The sequence below is a fragment of the Ostrea edulis genome, chromosome 7, assembly GCF_947568905.1.
Source record: "Ostrea edulis chromosome 7, xbOstEdul1.1, whole genome shotgun sequence".
In the NCBI taxonomy this organism is placed as follows: domain Eukaryota; kingdom Metazoa; phylum Mollusca; class Bivalvia; order Ostreida; family Ostreidae; genus Ostrea; species Ostrea edulis.
This window is the reverse complement of record NC_079170.1, coordinates 8,784,063-8,801,569: the sequence shown is the minus strand read 5'-3', so window position 1 is coordinate 8,801,569 and position 17,507 is coordinate 8,784,063. Positions and strand designations below refer to the sequence as shown.

Genomic DNA, 17,507 nt, shown 5'->3' with positions numbered 1-17,507 from the left:
GTACGTGTATCTATACTTTTAATTTATCAATGACAGATCAACTGGCAACAATTGCATAAAGCTGCATATCGCAATCAAATACGACGTAAAATGTAACAAGTGTTGACCATGTGAGTGAGTCCTAACTACAGAAACAAATAAATTAGTTTGTTACAAGTGTACTGTAAATGCTTTCATACAGCAAATAATAACTTCGTGCATGCTTGACTTCTCGAACAACAACGGCTTTTTAAAGATGCAGTACATCTTGTAACACATTATATAAACCGTTGGCAGAGTGATTCAAATTAATACTGATATTGAATATCTGGCAAGAGATCTACTGTGGAAGACATAACACTATGCATATAGATAACCGTGATCTAACTGTGAGACAACAATTCAAAAGATAGAAAATCTATGTTATAATGTACAATTATATAAAAATTAGAAGGGTATATAATCTAATGAGGTAGATTAATTGGATACTATAAGGCTCTATCTGACGTCAATTTATTTGATCTGAGATAAACTGTAAATTGTCATGAGATCCATTCGCTTATTAATCAGAACCAATAAGTGTGTAATTTAAAGATTTGTAGTAGCTTTTAAGTCATTACATTAATATAAACAATGTGACAAGACAATCCATACCTTCTAAGTGTAAACCAAACGAGTCTACAATGGAGACTCTAAATCTGAATCCTTAGGTAAGGTAAGAAATTTTTGTTTTAACGACACCCTTAAAACTAAGATGAATCTTATTCTTACAAAAACTTGATAGTAAGTAAATTATGTTTTTTCTCTTTAATCTATATCTGTAATTTAAAAAAACCCAGAATCTTGGGTGAACATATAGCGGGTAAAAGATCCTTCAAATTTCACGGGTATATTAATCCTACCAGAATAAAGATAAGGGGAAGCTACAATGAATTTCTAAATTCTACATTAAACCATACCTCGCCATAATGGATAGAAAATAACATGTTTTATTCATTGGTAAATTGCATATTAATCAGTTGGATTTGATGAAAGGGGTTCAGTACATAAACGTTGAATGACCAGACAGCTACATATATATAAAATAAATAATAACATTTGTATAATATGTTTTCCCACTTTCCACCAATGTACTAAAATAAATAATTACCATAACACTATCTTACAGGTTATACAGGGGTAAATCTTTGTTATAGTTTGATTGTAGCTGAGATTCTTCTAAACTTTCCAATCACTACCTTACATCTGTCATTTTAAAACAAACTTGATGCTGTACTTTGGCTTGTGAATAGGAAACTTGCATAGTTCCCATAAAATGATTGCAAATACAAAGTAACTGTTCATACTACAGAAAAGCTGAAGAGCCTTAACTAGTATGTGCAATTCACTTAACTTGATAGAATGAAATAATTAGTAGTGTCGATTATTCTTTCCTTTTTTGGCTAACAGAAACGAAATAAACCACTCTTATCATCTAAAAGAAAATTGCAAAGCAAAAAGCCAAGACTTCCCAATGCAAAATATGAAACACGAGAACGACAAGCCAGGATTGTTGAACTCCAATGGAAATTGTCACAAACATTTTCTTCTGTCTATATAACTGTGAGCTGCCTTTTCTTCATGTGGCTAAATAGTGTTTCCTGATCCACATCTGCAATTTTGTAGGCGTTTGTAGACTTTCGCCTGTTGTAATCCGTCAGTACCCTGCCATTTAGTATATCTCTAAATAAGAAAGAAATATTTATATATTTGAAGTTTTATAGTAAATGAAAATGTTCTGATTTGCATAAACACCATTTTTGAAATGTTGAAATATTTTTTTCCCCTGTTCGTTTACTTACTCCCATTTTATAGAACCAGAATGCGTAACGTCGATTTCCTCCACCAATATATCAATCTGCCTCTGAAAAATCAATTAAATATTATTTCGTTAAATAAATACATGTCACCACAACACATGAACACGTCAAGCATGCATCACAAAACGTATAGATTTAACCAAAATGTTTGAAATTTACTTTATTGGATAAGAATTTACAAAAAACAAAAACATCAATGTGAATCATTGGTTGATAATCTGATGTAACACCTTCGCATCCCCACCTACCCAAGACCACCTACCTATGACGGAACAATCTCCACCTACCTGAAGCGAAACACCCACCAATACAAACAGTTGTCTTTATATACTCTACCACCAATACAAACAGTTGTCTTTATATAATCTACCACCAATACAAACAGTTGTCTTTATATACTCTACCACCAATACAAACAGTTGTCTTTATATACTCTACCACCAAGACAAACAGTTGTCTTTATATACTCTAGGTACACTTACATTTGTCAGCCTTAGCCCAGCATCCTTGAATGCCAGTTTGATCTCCTCGTGTTGTAAAGTCCCGCTGTGATCTTTGTCTTGTTGTCGTAGTGCTCCTTCTAGATCAATCCTGTGTTCCTTTAGGAACCTTGACAACACCTTCAAGACACTTGTCTGGGGCTGAAAATTTCAATTGTAAATGTTGAATACATCATTAACCATACTTTCGCGGTGTTTGTAGCCTCCTATTTAGTCCTAACGATTTCTTTTGGTACCCAAATAAAACATGAAGAATCTTTCCCAATTCATGTTCTCATGAACCAAAGACAAAAGTTCTATCTGTCACGAAATATGAACCCAATGAAAATACACATTATCAACACACGAGTATTCTTTTCAAAGCTCTAATTTAAAAATCATACGAAGCTGATAATTAAATATTAGTGCATGTATACATGTATATAGAAGTGAGGTGGTATCGGTTTCTAAAACAAGAACTAAAATTCATCCTATAAACCATGACGTGTTTGTAAAACAATGATAGCTCCGTCATGCAGCGAAGTAATTCTGGTTGCCAAAGAAATGATTTGTCACAAGAAGTACACATGTGATATACCGTAAATCTGGGTATTTTTGCTGTCGATTAATTTTTAGCGTTTTTGCGGGTCAGTTGGATTCGCAAAAATATTTTCCTCAAAAATAATGTTTCACACGTTTTTTACTATGTTTTTACATAAATTCGCAAAAATAAGAAACACACACAAAAAAAACAAAAAAAAAAAAATATACAAGCTTTTTACTCAAATTCACAAAAATAAATCGACGCAAAAATATCCAGATTTACGGTATGACAGTTCTATCACCATCCATTAAAAAATGATGACCAAGGTTAAAGATTCTGTGAACAAACAGACAGATGGACAGATAAAAAAAAAAACCCATGTGCCCCGAATCTCTGATTACGGGGAAATAAAAACAACATATCACTGTCAAAAGACAATGCAGAGATATTTGAAGGAACTGTTCTGTTCAGTGGTTGTGCTGCAGTTTATAACTCACAGTGTATCTTTGCGCGCCTCCTAACCCTCCATGCAGAATCGTTATGTCCTTCTCGTTCTCCATTTGCTGTATTTTTTTGTAGTTGTTCACATTAATATTCATCTCCTGAAGTGATAAAATTCACAGAAGGATTAGCATTGCCTCTTGGATTGTTTGGGATATTGTTAATTACGTCAGTTTCATAGAATTACTTTTCCTCCACTTTTTGTCCTGCACTGTCGTTTTTGAGAGTCAAATCTAGTTATTCAAATTTTGCAAAACGCATTTTGACAAACAACTTAACCCATCTGTTGATGTTCGCATTTCAAAAAGAAAAATATTTGTAAGATTATCAAAATGATATTTACATGTAATTTAAACAATATTTCATTTACTAATAAGTTACTGGGATTGGGCAGCAGGCATAGCCTATTTCAGCCTTCTCCTTATCAAAATAATATTTTCTGAGGTTGATCTTGGAGTTATGTTTTCTTTATGTTAAATCGATTTGACAATCTCAACAGGCAGTATCTTAATATGACTCTTATGATTTGTAAAAATATCAAAGATAATGCAAGTATTAACAGCAACACTATTACAGAAAAAAAACCCCTGAATATTTGTATTTTTGATGATAGATTAGTTATGATACTGTTTCCTATGATAATGATGAAACAACACATCAGCAAAAAACGACGAAGATCAATAAAACACTGACATCAACATAAAACTCTATCTTGCAAAAACATTTTGCGACAACTCTATGGTTTTACGACATTCAACAAGTACTTTATGGTTAGTATTGAATACACATGTTATATTTCGTCTCTAGACCTGGAGTTATGTGCACACCCTAAGAATGTTCTACCACTGGGTGACAGGCAAAACCACTGCACAAACCCTTTCATTTTCACTATACGAAAATGGATCCAACTCAAACATGGGAAAAGGAAATAGGGTTAAACTAAAATGGATGGTCTCCTATCTCAAAACACATCAATCATTATTAGATAAACTTTTATATCTCTCTACAAGAACCTGCAATAAATTCTTTAAACTAAAGACTACTGTTCAATGTGCATGTTCTTAGTCTGAAATTAGAAATGCACATATACGATTTGTATAATATCTGGATATTGGGGGAAAAGGGGGAGGGGTAAGTATGATATATATAATAGTGCATGCAAAATTAAGATTCACAGAAGGAAGTTCAAAGTATAGTGTTATACAAAACAACATGTAGTCCTTTCTATAACTTATTACTATAAAAAGTGGGGAAATGATACCACTGTTCCTTAAAGTTTAATACATCAGCGTCCTTAATCAAAATATCAGAATTACCATCAAAGATTAGAGTCTGTCACTAAAAGTTATATTAAAATCTTTATGTCGAAAAATTTCCACTTTATTGATAGAGATAATTTTACATATGTATTGCACGCTTATGGTTGAAACATTATATCGATTACATTGTGCAGATATAATTTGTTTTTCAAATTCTGAAAAAAAAAGTTTCGGAAATATAGACTTTGGACATCTGATAATATTTAAGTACGATAATACACAGATCTAGAGTAGGATCCATCTTTCTTTAATCGGCAACAAGTACTTACCCCACAGTTCTGAAATTTATCAATGTACACTTAGAAAATCTGAGTATAAAAGTAATCATATGAGTGATGATGTTTAGAACATGAAATTTACACTACACGTAAGCTAGGAATAAAAACAAAACACCACCAACCCCTACGTCTGTATAACACAGTTGCATGTAGGTAGTTATGATATACTTTAGAGATGAACGGAGCCTAATTTGGCGTATTTCTAAACTGAAAATTCGTTTAAGAACCTTCGTAATTTAAAAATATCAACGGTTTAAAATTCTGTAACAAGGTTATAATAGTATCGGTATGTGCAGCCATGAGAGGCGAAGATAACGAACAGTGATCAATCTCATAACTCCTATAAGCAATACAAAATAGAGAATTGGGCAAACACGGACCCCTGGACACACCAGAGGTGGGAACATCCCCTGTCGACCGGTCACACACGCCGTAAGCCATATATCTTGATCAGGTAAACGGAGTTATCCGTAGTCAAAATCACTGTGCCATGAACGGCATAACAATGGGTATGAAACACGCCAGGCAACATTTGCCCTAATGATAGGTTGTATTGGCAAACTAGATCGTTATAACGACCATAGAATTTTCGAAATACTGACTTAAAAAGAGACTGTTGAAACCTCTGCACTACCAACATGTTTGTCGGTAGCCTGTCTCGATTTTAAAAAACTGATCATACACAGGACAAGGTCTTGCGTGTCGAATCAGTTAAAAAATATAAAACACCATATGTAGGTGATACATATGTAATAGAATATTGTTACATACATATGGGATGTTCACAATGGAGAAACTGAAATCATCCCGTTTATCAACCATCTAGAAAATGACATTACAAAGAAATTATATTGTTTTAGGACCGAAAACGTTACTATAAGTGGATGTTTCATGATCAGCATGAGCAAGTTGTAGAACAATATTCATTTCTTTTTAATAATACCTTATTTGTTTTGCTAATGTGAACTCACATGTATTGTAACCCCTCAAGAATTACAAACAGTGAACGGCAGATGTGTATTATTGACAAACCACTGGTAGGTTCACAAAAAGCAATTTACCTCGATTTCAAACTTTCTGTGTTTTTGTGTTTTACGTCCCACTAAAGAATTTTTCACTCGTGTAGAGACGTCACCAGCCACAAATTTAGACCTATGCCTGACGGTTACGGCGGTAACAGAGAGGGTTCTTTATTGTGCCAACACCTACCGTGATAAGGGACCTCCGTATTAAAAATCGGATGTGACGCAAGAGCACCCTAACCGAAAAGCTACCGCGATCGTTTTGAATTTAAACTGGAAATAATTCACTTAGAAACTCTTATCCAGGATTTATTTTCATAATTAGTGCTCTTACATTTCTACACAGACATGCAAGGTGCGACAATACCTGGTACTGAGTTTTGAAACATACAGGTTTTGGTGTCAAGTGCTTTCATGATGAAACCTATTAGGATACAAAAATTAAGCCACGTATCATGGTAACTTTAGTGACGGTGTCTATGTATTTTGTGAGAAAGAAAAAATACAATCATATTGATACATATTACAACAATATATTCAAAGTTAAATATATCATAAAGGTTTATATCAAAGCGTGGTGTATATTTTATAACCATGTAGTGCTGCGATTAAGGGGTAAACGATTACCAGGAAAGAGTTACAATATAAAATTTGTATATCTTTTTTTTTGTATCATTTACCTGCAGTGAGACGTATGTTAGAGTTTGATTTTGATGTATGGCTTTCAGTATGATTTCTATTCCCTCATCTGTTAATGCATTCAAGTTCATCTGAAATATGAGTTTACTAATTAGCATCAAAACATTAATGCCATATTGCGATTATTTTCTTTTCTTTTTCTTTTCATAATTTTGTACGACATTCATCTCCAAATGTCTAGTTTATCAAACATATCAGGAACAGTATCGTTTATTGGTATTTATAAAAATAGCTGCACCAAACATATATATAGCCCACAAATCAGTTGTAGGAAGAGTAATTAAAAAAAATAGTTTTGATAATCTCCACTTACCAGCAGGGTCTCTAAACCAAAGTTCTTGCTCAACCCAAACGATAGCTCTTTGGCACAGTTCTTGTTGATTCTGTTGTTGCTGTTACAGAAAAAAACCCACCAGTAATTTAACCGCTTTTGTTTGCTTACAGAATGCTACGTCTATCTACACTCATCCACTGATTGTTGGTTTTGTGTCCCTTAGAGAAATGTTTCACTCGTGTTACGACGTCAAAAACTGTATAAGTGAAGTGAAGTGCATTAAATTTAGACCTACACATGGCACTCCTGTGACGTAGCAGTGGGGGTTTATTTACGTGCTAGCGACTGTTGTGACACGGGATTTCTGTTTTAAAGTATTGTCCAAAAGATTCGCAACTCTCATTTCTACACAGCCAATATGTGCCCAACGCTAATTTAACGTTAAATGACTTTTAAAGGGGCATGGACACGATTTGAGCTGAAAATGTTCAAATCTTATTTTTATTTGATTTTCAATGTTTAGAGTGCTTAACTAAGATCTTTCTAATGGTCAGCAAAATTTTTAATATCATTAGTCAAGGTACAAGGGAGATGCAGAGGTCACAACCCCTTGTTTTGTAAACAAGGTTCGTGTCATGTTTTAGTTTACATAGGTTAAATAAACTAGTAAAAGTTTCGTTTAAAGCAGATTTTTTTTTCAATTCATACGTGAAATCTTAACACAATTGGATAGTTTCTAGTGTTTGGCACATCTCATTTTGTTTTAAACATGCTATTTTCTATTAAACAGGCTAATGTAAACAAAAACATGGCACGAGCCTTGTTTACATAACAAAGAATTGTGAGTGCTGTATCTCACTTGTAACTTAACAACTGATATTCAAATTTTGGTTGACCATTACAAATACTTTAGTTAAGCATTGTAAACACAAAAAAAAAAAAAAAACAACAACAAAAAATGGAAAAATAAAATTTGAAAATTTTCAGCTCAAATCATGTCCATAACGTTAAGGGAGATACAGAGGTCACAACGTTAGGCAGAATTCGCTGTGTAAGAATGCCGATCACTTCCTATTTTTACGATCACTACCTATTTTTACATAATAGGTTTGATGTATCCAAGGCACAAGCGGAACTCAAACTTAAAACCTCCTTGTCACGAAGGAAATTTACTAACTACTAAGTCACCATGATCGGTGTACGAGTACTAGTTAAATGACAATTGAAATTACAAATAAGAAACAGATGCATATTGTTTTGTTATGTACGCTTCCTATCATTTTTAGCCTTCAATATAGCTGGCTATTTCTGCTAACCTTTAATTAAGATAAGATTAACTCCCGCAGGATTTAATCAGGAACAAGTGTACTTTATTAGGAAAGTTGTGCAACATTACCTAATGTCCAGAACTCGTAGTTTAGAGTTTACACGAAGGCCCAGTTGTAGCCCTCTACACCCAGACATCCCCAATCCATTCCAGGAAATGTCCAACACTTCAAGCACTTGATTGTTCTGAAAATATACATCGATAGAAAACTATACCGGTCTGCGTCTAACCCCACCCCACCTCACACCCCAACACACACCAAAACTTTTTAAATTTTGAAAGAATGTTAACTTCATTTTGATGAAGGATATATAATTATGAACATCTCTCTGATATATGTCATTTTAGACAGAAAATTATTGGTAATCCTAGAATAAAAAAAAATTTCATGAAAAGATACACATTTTCTATTCTTCAAATAAAGATCTAAGGCATCTTCGTGAAAAACATTTATAACGCTACGTCAAATATATATGCATATACTGCATGTATTGTCTTTCAGAAATTCGACATTGGTAGAAATATTACGCTTGTTCAAGAAGTTCGCCATTAAGAATTAAGAAAAACAAACAATTATAATGTCTATTTCGGCGACAACAGAAGATTGGATGTTTTATTTCAGCCTCTTAGTACAAAAAATGAGACGAAAGGGCGGTAGACAATTAAAGGTCGGGAACACTCGTTTTATTCAAATACATGTACCGTATCAGTGGATTTTTAGCCAAACATAAATATAGCGATTTTTTCCATAAGATTGGTTTAGCGACTTAATAATTCCAGGAAAGGTAACTGTTGTCTCCGATATGAAATAAATTGTTAGCGATCTTCAATTCTAGCGACATCATGACTCTCGCTAATAAAGTCAAAATTAAATCCTCGCTAAATATTCTGCTTATACAGTATTTCATTGACGTGTACCGCCTAAGAGAAGAGGGGGATGGGGGATGATTTAGTACAGAAGTACTGACACCTACAGATTTACTGATGATTTAGTACAGACGTACTTACACCTACAGATTTACCGATGATTTAGTACAGACGTACTGACACCTACAGATTTACCGATGATTTAGTACAGACGTACTGACACCTCGAGATTTACCGATGATTTAGTACAGACGTACTGACACCTCGAGATTTACTGATGATTTAGTACAGACGTACTTACACCTACAGATTTACCGATGAATTAGTACAGATGTACTGACGCCTAGAGATTTACTGATGATTTAGTACAGACGTACTTACACCTACAGATTTACCGATGAATTAGTACAGATGTACTGACGCCTAGAGATTTACCGATGAATTAGTACAGATGTACTGACGCCTAGAGATTTACCGATGAATTAGTACAAACGTACTTACACCTAGAGATTTACCGATGGCCTCTGCACCTTTGCTGCGGATTGAATTCCAACTTAGATCAAGATCTGTGATGCTTTCATTGCTAACCTTTATCATAGAGAAAAAAAGACAACTTAGATACTCAGAAATTCACCTAATCATTAGTACTAGTACAATAGTACAATTCACCTAATCATTAGTACTAGTACAATAGTACAATTCACCTAATCATTAGTACTAGTACAATTCACCTAATCATTAGTACTAGTACAATTCACCTAATCATTAGTACTAGTACAATAGTACAATTCACCTAATCATTAGTACTAGTACAATAGTACAATTCACCTAATCATTAGTACTAGTACAATAGTACTAGACTGCGATGTAATGTACATAAATCAAACTACATGTATTTAACCAAAATGTATGTGAGAAACAAATTCATTTGTGATTTTTTTTCATCATTTGCAACATACACTATGTACATATTAATCATCATGTGTTCAGCAGGAAAACCCAATTAAAAAAATTATTGACCTCTGTGCGAGGTTTACGGTAGTCTGTGGTACAACTTACCAGCGCACCAGCTATATACAGCCCTCCCGCTTCTCCAATCTCGTTGTTACTGAGGTCGAGTGACGTCAGGGAAGTGTTGTTTTTCAGAGCTTCCATAAAATGCTGGGCATCCCTGTCACAAAGCTGATTACCTTTCAAGTTAGAAAGAAAAATGAATATGTCGATTTCTGTCCATCGTTTTATGACCTTGAAAGAGTTTTATTATTGGAAAGAAAGTTGAACATTGTGTCCGTTGAGCTTGGAAATTCTCAAACAATTCATTTATTCCGCTCATTTTTTCAGTCATTCATAGATATGTTGAATATATATACATGTATATATGTGACAATCGCAAACTTAACTTTGTGACTTCATAATCTCGCAAAAAATAAATACCGCATATGAACTTATTCCAAAAGTATATCACTAAGCGCACGGTACTGGTGTCACTTTACGTTACACTTGTAACGTCATAAATTGTGGCAAAGCAACGTCACATTTTAAACAAATTCATTATCTCCAAGCTGTAATATCATAACTAAAGCACATGCATGATTTAATGTTTAAAAATTGAAAATAAATCTTTGTACGTGTATAGTGTACATTCATAAAAATTATGAATTCTTAGAAATACTCCAAAGTATACGTACTGTATTTATTTCACCGTGCCTACAACAGCAGGCATGTCGTATGAAATAAGGGTACCCGTTTCGGTAGGTTTCGTTTTGCTTCGGTAGATTTCGTTTCCTTTCGATTTCGTTTCGCATTTTACAGGTAACCATCCCATCTTATGAATATGACCTCTGAGAAATTTGAACACAGTAAAAAAAAAATCAGTTTTGGTTTTTTCTAGGATATATATAGACTTGCTCAAGTCTCTATGTTTAATAATCATTGCTCTCTTTAATACTTTTTATTAATGCCAAACACGGAAGGGGGGAGGGGGGTTTAAAAACTCCCGTACGTTTCTGTCATCGATCTACATCGATCAAGCTCTAGTGGGGAAAAAAAACAACAACCAGCGCATAGAAAGTATATGTAGTTTTGCGCTTTATAAATGAATAATAATAATAACCACGGTGAGTTGAAGTGAGAGTTAAAAACTTCCAAATAATATTACATTTTAACGTTTTAATGTTCACTTTCATTTCTGAATAAACAATACAGAGTGTTATTTATACTCGTATGTTTTACTTGCGAATCGGTTAGTTTCAATATATATCATATTTAGTTTTGAGGGGGTGGTCTCGTGAAAACCGTGTGACTTGAGATTTTTTTGTCAGATGTTGAACTTTTGATCTAATGATATTGTTATTCATATGCGGAAATCTTGATTTGTATTCGATAATCTTGATATCTATATGCGGACGGAAATTTTGATTTATATGTGAGAAATCTTGATATTCATGTGCGAATTTATTTTATTTTACTCTACGAGAGAGAGAGAGAGAGAGAGAGAGGGGGGGGGGGGGGGGGCTTCCTCTACTCTTCTGGAGTACCAACGCATGTGGGCGAAATATTCCAGGGGCAATCGCTCACACCCGTCAGAGATCACCTGGGTCCTAAATACAAAAGTGAGGTTGTTCAACACGTCACTGATACCCTAACAAGATTTTGACATTCAATTCATTTAATATGTGACTTATGTATATATCTTTCATTCATTGGAAGGGGGGGGGGGTACATAAGATCTAACACGCTATATATATCCACCGTTCTGGTGCCTGTGCTCACATCCACCTCCTTGGGAATGCTACAGGCTGGTGCATGTTGGAAACTGTAGGAGGGTCCACAGTTTGCTCTGTACTTGCTCTTTAAACCAGGTAGCACGCAGGAGACAGGTGAGATGCGCAGAGATCTCTTCCCCCTTAGAACGTGACCACCCGTTCAGGTCCAGACACCTATGTCCACATAGGGCCCCCTGTGTTGCCCCTACGTTGGTAGTCAAACTGGCCGCCTACCCAGTTCCCCACAAAAAATTGCACGCGACCCTTTCCGCCATATATGTAAATTTGCACCCTGTTCCTGATTACGATTAATAAATATTCAAATTTGTATCACTCTTGTTAATCCAGCTAGCTAAGCAGCCTATGGGGGATTACAGGGCAGCCACCCAAGCTTCGACATAGCTACTGGGTTTATTCAGCATATTAGGGCAAGGTCAACTATTCAATTCAGGCCAAATGTCTCACGGCTGGTAGTGCTGTATATTTATTAAAGTTTAATTTTAGCAGAGTAGCTCCTCTAGTTAAATTTAAGACATCCGAGGTCAGGTCATGGTCAATGAAGCTAATTCTTTTATCAATTTTTGAAATTATGCATTTCACCTACAATCAATAATGACTAAATCCATGCGTACATCTAGCATGTGTACATCAACATTATCAAATACGAATCAAATATTATGGAATATAAATCGAGATTTATATAATTATCGAATATAAATAACAAGGTTACCAAATGTAAATAAATAACAAGATTATCGAATATAAATCAAAATTTTCGCATATAAATATTAAGATTATCGAATATAATTAAAATTTTCTCATATATGAATAACAAGATTATCGAATATGATTAAAGAGTTTCGTATATAAATCAAGATTTGTAACGTTTTACACACCGTAAGTGTATCTGTTCAATGCTGAATTTTTATATGCATACATACAGTACATCGTCGCAAACCACGGGTTATTGTTTCATTCTATTTCACAAACGTTTGTGAAATAGAATGAAACAATAACCCGTGGTTTGCGACGATGACATACAGTAGTACATGCAACAAAATGTAGTCTGTACAATTGTCATTTGATAAAGTCAATTAAAGTATATGTACCAGATCTAGAGCAAAACATATCTATGAGATACACATGCTATAGCTTAAATACCTTGTATACTATTTTTAAAAATCATTTTAATTTAGATCATTCAAAAATAATAAAAGCAACATTTTACGTTTTAGCTAGACGTAGGTTGTGTACATAGACGTCGCGTCATTGCGCGACAAAATCACATGGGACATTTATTTGGACATTAAGTATCTTTTCCTTTTCCTAAATGGACGCGGGATAAAATGAAATGTTGTATATTATATATAGTAAATTTTATGTACTTTCTGTAAGTTATATTCATTAAAATATTCGCGTTGGGATAATACTTAGAAATAAGACATAAAATGGTAGAATTGTTTAAAAAGCTCGGTATTTGTAGAATAAGGACATTTCACTGGACACCGATAAAATCAATCTACTTCATGGATATACTCAGAATTTTATAATACTGGTATACATTGTGCTCTACGATACATGTCATTATAAATGTAACAAGGATAGTCAACTTCCCCCTGTATTAGGCATGCTACTGGTCATGATGATTTGCATTTGCAGTCTATCGACAAACACGGGACACCACTGACAGGCACTGTATTTGCCATTTTTAAGGTCGCTATATCAATTCTATGAACTAAATGTTTAAAGTAATTGGTTTATGGTTTTTAGATAAGGACGTCACAATCATACACCAATTCTTACGTTATTTGGGACAAAATCAATCATTTTATTAATCTGTGGATAAAGCGTATGCGTATTTCATGTAACGCGGGACAACGAAAAATGACGACATCTGCGTGTATTTATTGCTAATGAAATGCGTGTAAATTATATTTTATATAAGCTATTATCATTATTTATATATTTTCCTTGCCATTGATGTATAAGACTTTAATAATCCACAAAATATACAACTGTGTAAACATAGCGGAAACATTTTCTAATGCACGTATGAAAGTAACACCAGTACCGTGCGCGACGTCCATGTAAATTTTGGCGCAACTGGAGCTTAAGCACTGTTTGGCGTAATTCTTTTAATGCTTGATAAATAAACATACGTATATCTTAGTGCAACCATAAGTCGATGCTCTCCCTTCACCCCCCAAAGACACTCAAATATGAACCCCGCTAAAATAAGCAAACATACAGTATTTCGCGATTTATAGTATTATTATCGATCTATCGCATACGGTAACCATAGATTGAACCTTGGTATCTGAAACTTACATACAACTCTTATCTGGTGTACTAAATGTTTGTTTTTTAGTTTTTTAAATGTCGTTTTGCGTCCCGTTTGAGAATTATTCACTCATGCAGAGACGTCAACAGATATAGATGAAGTGCCACAAATTTTGACCCATGCATGTCACTCAAGGTCGTAGAAGTGAAGGTCATGTCACTCAAGGCCGTAGAAATGAAAGTCATGTCACTCAAGGTCATAGAAGTGAAAGTAATGTCACTCAATGCCGTAGAAGTGAAGGTTCTTTATCGAGCCAACGTTTAACCTGACACCTGGTTTTCATTTTAAGGTCATATCTATAAAAAAAACAAAAACAAAAAAAACAACAAAAAAAACCAAAAAAAAAAAACAAACCATGACTTTCATCTTTAATGCTAAAAGCATGGTGAAGAAAGAGTCATTGCCTATGTCAAACGCTTTAGGTACATGTAACGCGGCGCGGGGATCGAGAATGGAACCCGGGACCTTTCGCTAGAGAAGCGAGCACCCTAAACGCTACGCTACCACGACCGGTAGCTATATAGTGAACAACTTGTTTTTCAGTGCAGTCATACTCTCTGAATCTAAGACATTGATTCTCTAGGAAAGTTTCCATAAAGTAATTAATGGAAATGCGAAAAGGTTATGATATACTGCAAATTAGATGTTGAACCACAAATAGAATCAGGAGAAAAGAATTGATAAAGTTTGATTTGTCACATGTATTTCATAGTTTGAGGAATCTGCCAGTCTACCAATTAAAGGACAATTTCAGAATACGTATATATCTAGCGTTGTTATTTTCTAAGCATTAAATACCATTCTGGTGTAAAGCCTTCACTTTCTTCACATTACATCAATACATTGGAGGGATATTTTGTAAATGGTACATGTTAGAAACATACATTTACGGAGAGGACTTAACTATACAATGCCTGCTGTTCAATCTTGTTGTGAATTATCATAATAAAATACTGTTTAAATAAAAAAACAAACATACATCTGAAATTGTATGATACTCATAAAAGACACAAAATGTCTCCTTTATATAATACCCGATACGGAGATTAACTAAATTTCTTTGAATAAGAGACACACACCAGACAACGAGAGTGTTTTCAGTGTAGTGTTGACTTCCAGCATGCCTGCCACTGCCTTCGCTCCGCGTGACTGAATGAAATTATTGGAAATGTCCTACAACAAAGAAAATGTAGTGTACACTCTAAAAACAATGTTTAGGTTTGGAACACTTTTTAAACGTGTTTAGGTCTAAACGTGTTTAGGATTGTGCTTATATCCTAAACGCGAAGTGTAATAAACATGTTCTACCCTAAACATGTTCAGACTGAGAACATGTTTAGCTATGCAAAAATACAGTATCTAAACACAAAATAACATGCTAAACACTTGCTAAACACATTCCTAAACGTCTAAACACAATCCTAAACGTCTATGCGTTTAGGTTTTGAACATGATAAGCTTAGTAACATTGTTGACATTAGTTTTACAGTCTTCATGTAGAATATTCCTGTCTTCTGTAAATGAAATTCGAATTGCAGAAAAAATTGCATGTCAGAATTGCCATACTTCAAACTGCTATAGTGTACCAGGTCCCGATAGTGACCATAGTGTACATCATACGCCGTATTGCAAGTATACACTGTCGAGGTCGATATCCAAAATTGATGGAACCATTAGAAGAGCCGTCTATGGGCTTCAACCCTTTTCTGTTGGAAATGAGCAGAGTTTAGGAGTATCCAGAAAATTTTGATCTGGAATTCCATTTCAACTTGAACAGGTCTGGACACATACATATTGAATTTTAAAAAAAATAGTGTAATTCATTGTCTCTGGTATTAGACGTGCCTTTAGTGTTAATTTAAACCAATGCATCACTCTTACTTTGCATTGGAACAAAATTCATTTAAATCTTGTGAAAGAGAACATCAGTTGCAATTGATGCCCCCCCCCCCTTTTTTTTTAATTCAACATGTGACAGTGCCTGTTATGCGAAAACTAGCATATCAAAGACAAAAAAATTGTTGAAGTTGTACTTGCCGGATGATATTTAACCATGTATAGTTTACTTCTTATATGTACATAAGTGATTTTTAATGGTTTTGTCTTTAACATGTATCGCGGAAATGTCAACTTTGTTGTTTCGGCAATTAGAATATAGAAATAGAGTTATCGGACTTGCAATGTAATTTGAGAAGAACCGCCCAAACCCGTGTAGTGATTTTGGGGGGTGGATTTTTAGTATTTCTGGTCGGGCTCGGAGTCCTCTGAGCCTGCACGTGATTTTCTCTCTCTCTTACCCGCGAACTCTAGGCAATCGGACGTGTTTTAGAAAGTGCAGCAGTGTAGTTATTGTATTTGTTAACCCCTTGTAAGTTGTTCTGTGTATTTGTGAATATATCTGTTTATAAGTGTTTTCCGGTGTTCTTTGTGTATAGGAAATCACTTTACCCGCATTGTTCGATTTGAAACATCATGGATCCCATAGACACAGTTTGTAATGCAAGGGATATTCTTGCTAGATTTTGCAATGTTATTCTCCTATAATAGAAGAGAAAGCTACTATTTAAGACTCTTTAATGCTGTGGATTGAGTTTTAAATAGAAGGTTAGCAAATCATTTTGTAATTGAGACAAAGTCAAAACCTAAATACAAGGAGAACTAAACATGTTCAAAACCTAAACACAAAAGAGGTAAACGTGTTCAAAACCTAAACACAATAAGGGTAAACATGTTCAAAACCTAAACGTAAGAAGTGTTAAACATGTTTAAAACCTAAACACAGAAAGTGTTAAACATGTTTAGATTTAGAACGCGTTCAAAACTGTACACAAGAAATGTGTTTAACTTTGTGTTTAGGATCTAAACACCATTTTTAGAGTGTAGATTTTCACATAATATAAATTCTTGTCACATTGATAAACATTAAGTTAAACTGGGTAATATTACATTTACACTAGTTAGAATTTTTAACAAGAGGCCCATGGGCCGCATCGCTCACCTGAGTCACCTTGGTCCATATCAGAAGATTTTCCATATCTATTTGCATGTAAAACCGTAGTCCCTATTATGGCCCCAAACCTTCCCCTGGAGGCCATGGTTTTTGCAAACTTGAATCTACACTATGTCAGAAAGCTTTCATGTAAATGTGAACTTCTTTGGCCCAATGGTTCTTGAGAAGAAGATTTTTAAAGATTTTCCCTATATATTTGTATGTAAAACTTTGATCCCCTATTGTGGCCCCATCCTACCCCCC

General features: G+C 34.4%; 1 protein-coding gene across 3 annotated transcripts in view; it reads right to left on the bottom strand.

Moving 5' to 3' along the window:
- LOC125655046 (leucine-rich repeat-containing protein 74A-like) overlaps window positions 1–17,507 on the bottom strand; it is a 31,792-nt gene continuing 14,285 nt past the window's right edge. For 2 of the 3 annotated variants that reach the window (XM_056143210.1, XM_056143211.1), the window contains 11 exons: window positions 15,334–15,427; window positions 10,208–10,338; window positions 9,650–9,736; window positions 8,351–8,466; window positions 6,994–7,072; window positions 6,662–6,751; window positions 4,951–4,959; window positions 3,359–3,463; window positions 2,321–2,479; window positions 1,821–1,882; window positions 1–1,701 (listed from right to left, as the gene is read on the bottom strand). In XM_056143210.1, coding sequence (XP_055999185.1) covers window positions 1,572–1,701; window positions 1,821–1,882; window positions 2,321–2,479; window positions 3,359–3,463; window positions 4,951–4,959; window positions 6,662–6,751; window positions 6,994–7,072; window positions 8,351–8,466; window positions 9,650–9,736; window positions 10,208–10,338; window positions 15,334–15,427 — 1,062 coding nt within the window. In that variant the 3' untranslated portion in view covers window positions 1–1,571. The remainder of the gene's footprint in view (window positions 1,702–1,820; window positions 1,883–2,320; window positions 2,480–3,358; window positions 3,464–4,950; window positions 4,960–6,661; window positions 6,752–6,993; window positions 7,073–8,350; window positions 8,467–9,649; window positions 9,737–10,207; window positions 10,339–15,333; window positions 15,428–17,507) is intronic. The other variant, XM_048885198.2, reaches the window with a different exon arrangement.